This window comes from Ictalurus furcatus, chromosome 25 (assembly GCF_023375685.1).
Source record: "Ictalurus furcatus strain D&B chromosome 25, Billie_1.0, whole genome shotgun sequence".
Classification (NCBI taxonomy): Eukaryota; Metazoa; Chordata; class Actinopteri; order Siluriformes; family Ictaluridae; genus Ictalurus; species Ictalurus furcatus.
Window position 1 is genome coordinate 12,202,578 of NC_071279.1, and position 3,574 is coordinate 12,206,151.

Consider the following 3,574-nt stretch of genomic DNA (forward strand, 5'->3'; position numbering starts at 1 on the left):
CCATTCAGGCGCAATAAAAAATATTACATTGTAATATAGTTAAACCTATATCTCCTTCACACCCGTGTTGTTACAGTTGAGTCGGCATCTTGTTCATGGACCTCTTGGTTCCGTGCGCCTCTGCGCTTCTTTGCTTCCTCTTTTTTCCACTTCATGCGCCTGTTCTGAAACCAGATTTTAATGTGGCGCTCAGTGAGGTTCAGGCTCGTTGCCAGCTCGTATCTGCGTGGCCGGGAAATGTAGCGGTTAAACAGGAACTCTTTCTCCAGCTCCAGCAGCTGTGCCCTGCTGTATGCTGTGCGGCTTCTCTTCTGGTCATCCGCGTCTTCGCACAGAAACCCGCCTTCAGGGAGACACAACAACAAATCTCTTTCAAGCAACTAATAAACTCTGTATGAATTATCTAGACTTTTTCTTAAATTTTTTAAATGTATCTTTACATTTAAATTGCAGTGACCATTAAAGCTTGCTTTAGGCCAAAGGGCAATGCCACTGACACCACTGATACTGAGCAATTAATCCCCCCCCCCCCCACAATCCCCAGTGATGAATTAACATTTTGAATGAAAAATTACTGAATTAGCACCTACAGATCTAATTAGCACCTATAGTGAGTATTATTACAGCACAGCATTGGCATTGAACTGGCACATTCCTTAAAGAAAAGTCACATGTGAATATAAACTTCAAATGAATTTCCCATTTCAAACACTTCACTCCTCAATTTTCTCACACCGGTTATTCTTTTTATTCTTTTTCACACCATCACAAATTGTTCAAACGTCATCACATGTTTACTTGCGTTCACATGTGCGATAAAAAACATAGTTATTGTTATTGTTAATTAGAGTTCATTCTGGTGTTAATTCCACACTCAATGGGTTAAATCACTTCCGTAGCTGTTACATTAGAATTTTTATGATGATATGTTATGAAATCGGCAAAATTCTGATTTAATAGCGATAGAAGTGAATGACGTCAGGTCGTGTTGAATTACTACTGGAATTACATTGATTATTACAGTGTTTTAATTGCACATACACTCACCAGACACTTTATTAGGAACATCATACTAATACTACAGTAGGTAGGACTCCTGTTTGCTCTTAGAACAGCCTCAATACTTTGTCACATGGATTCCACAAATTGTTGTCTGGTCCATGTTGGCACATTCATGCTGGGAATCTCTAACACTTCCCAAAGGTGCTCTACTGAATTCAGTTCTGGTGACTTTGGAGGCCATTGATATATGCTGTCATGTTCATAGAACCAGTCTGAGATGACTTTGCGACATGGTGCATTATCATGCTGGAAGTAGACATTATAACATGAATAAATTGTGGCCATAAAGGAATGCAGATGGTCAGCAACAATACTCAAATAGGCTGTGGCAATGCTCCTTTGGTTTTAAGGGTCCCAGTGTGTGTCAGGAAAAACATTCCTCACACCATCACACCACCAGCAGCCTGAACTGTTGACACAAGGCAGATTGGTTCCATGGATTCATGCTGTTGATGAAATTCTGATCCTACCATATTGCAGCAGAAATCGAGATTCATCAGTGCCAGAGACATTATTCAAATCTTCAATAGTCCAGTTTCAGTGAGCCTGTACCCTCTGTAGCCTCATATTCCTGTTCTTGGCTGATAGAAGTTGGAATCTGATGTTGTCTTCTAGTCTTGTAGCTCATCTGCCTCAAGGTTCAATGTGTTGTGCATTCTAATATGCTTTTCTGTTCACTACAAATGTAAAGAGTGGTTATTTGAGTTATTCTCCTCTGTCCTCTCTCATCCACAAGACGTTTTTCTCCGCCTGCAAAACTCACTGTTCCACACACACTTTGTTTTTTGCCCACTCTGTGTAAACTCTAGGAAAGGTTATATCCCAGGAGATCAGCAATTTCTGAAATACACAAACCAGCCCAAATGGCACCAACAACCAGGCCACAATTACAGTCAGGAAGATTACGTTCTCCCCCGTTATGAATGTTGCTGACTGGATAATTGCATGAATGAGCAGGTGTGGAGGTGTTCCCAATCATGGATTCATGCTGTTGATGAAATTCTGATCCTACCATTTGCATGTTGCTGCAGAAATCGAGATTCATCAGTGCCAGAGACATTATTCAAATCTTCAATAGTCCAGTTTCAGTGAGCCTGTACCCTCTGTAGCCTCATATTCCTGTTCTTGGCTGATAGAAGTTGGAATCCGATGTTGTCTTCTAGTCTTGTAGCTCATCTGCCTCAAGGTTCAATGTGTTGTGCATTCTAATATGCTTTTCTGTTCACTACAAATGTAAAGAGTGGTTATTTGAGTTATTCTCCTCTGTCCTCTCTCATCCACAAGATGTTTTTCTCCGCCTGCAAAACTCACTGTTCCACACACACGTTGTTTTTTGCCACACTCTGTGTAAACTCTAGGAAAGGTTATATCCCAGGAGATCAGCAATTTCTGAAATATACAAACCAGCCCAAATGGCACCAACAACCAGGCCACAATTACAGTCAGGAAGATTACGTTCTCCCCCGTTATGAATGTTGCTGACTGGATAATTGCATGAATGAGCAGGTGTGGAGGTGTTCCTAATAAAGTGGCTGGTGAGAGCATAATTCCCACTTACCTTGGCATTGTTAATTTAGTACTTGTTGTGAATGATTAAATTACTCCTGTAGTGTTCAATACACTATTGCAGTAATGAATTAACTGTTGTGAAATGAACACGTGTGCAGTGACGCTTACGTTTAAACTTATACTATTAAACCTCAAACCTATAAACTTATATAAACTTATAGTGTATGGGTATTGTAGATGTACAACATGATTCTAAAATCTTCCTAAAGTGTGCAAAAGTGTTACCTGTCATGGACGCCTGGCAGATTTGAGACCTTGAAGGTCTCATCCAAGGAAAGGCCAAGTGCGCCGTCGTCTCATCGGTCCTCGGATGGTAAGCATCAGTCTGCGGTCCTTCCGCCTGGAGATACCCGGGTGAGGGGGCATGCTGACAGGATGGCAGCTCGTAGGGTGCCAAATCTCCGTCCTGATTCCCAAGTGCTGTGTTACTGTGCAGATCTAAATACGGCACCTGCTCTGTGCGCCGAGAGTACAGACATGCTGGTGGTTCTTGCTCCACACCATCGTGGTTCTCTGGCTGGAAAGTTCCATTATAATACACATCCAGCGAGTCCATGTCTCTGTTCAAAGAATCACTGTGTTTCCTGTGGAACCTGAACGACAGGTGCGCACTGTGGAGTGTGTACACACCCTAGGACCTCAATCCTAAGCGCAGCCACATGTTTACTTGCTGGTTGTCACGTAGCTGTCATGGATGATGGACGAATTATTAATTGCGCCAGGTTGGCTAAAGTGCATTTCATATTTGCTCTTGAGGAAAGGCAGTTGCTCCACCATGCGTTAAAGAGCCTCAGCGTGGTATCATTTATTTTTTTATTTGTTACAGGGCTAGTACATGAATTTTTGTTTTAAATGAGTGTCGGTGTCTGAGAGCCCGTGTCAAATAGGCCTAGATATGATACGTGAGACTGTGGATAAGAAATGCATGGGTATACAGTACATG

At 42.0% G+C, this 3,574-nt stretch overlaps 1 protein-coding gene across 1 annotated transcript; it reads right to left on the reverse strand.

The window, feature by feature from the left end:
* Positions 1 to 56: 56 nt before the first annotated feature.
* On the reverse strand, positions 57 to 3,187 carry LOC128601595 (pancreas/duodenum homeobox protein 1-like). Its single transcript, XM_053614900.1, has 2 exons — positions 2,857 to 3,187; positions 57 to 343 (listed from the first exon to the last, which is right to left on the reverse strand). Exons 1-2 carry the CDS (start codon positions 3,185 to 3,187, stop codon positions 57 to 59), a joined length of 618 nt encoding a protein of 205 aa, XP_053470875.1.
* Positions 3,188 to 3,574: the final 387 nt, after the last annotated feature.

What these genes read in the sequence shown, in the direction of transcription:
- LOC128601595 (XM_053614900.1), bottom strand. Translation starts at nt 3,187, where the DNA reads ATGGACTCGCTGGATGTGTATTATAATGGAACTTTCCAGCCAGAGAAC. An exon ending in CTGCCAGGCGTCCATGACAG is followed by an intron (nt 344 to 2,856) that starts GTAACACTTTTG and finishes GTCTCCCTGAAG; the next exon opens with GCGGGTTTCTGTGCGAAGAC.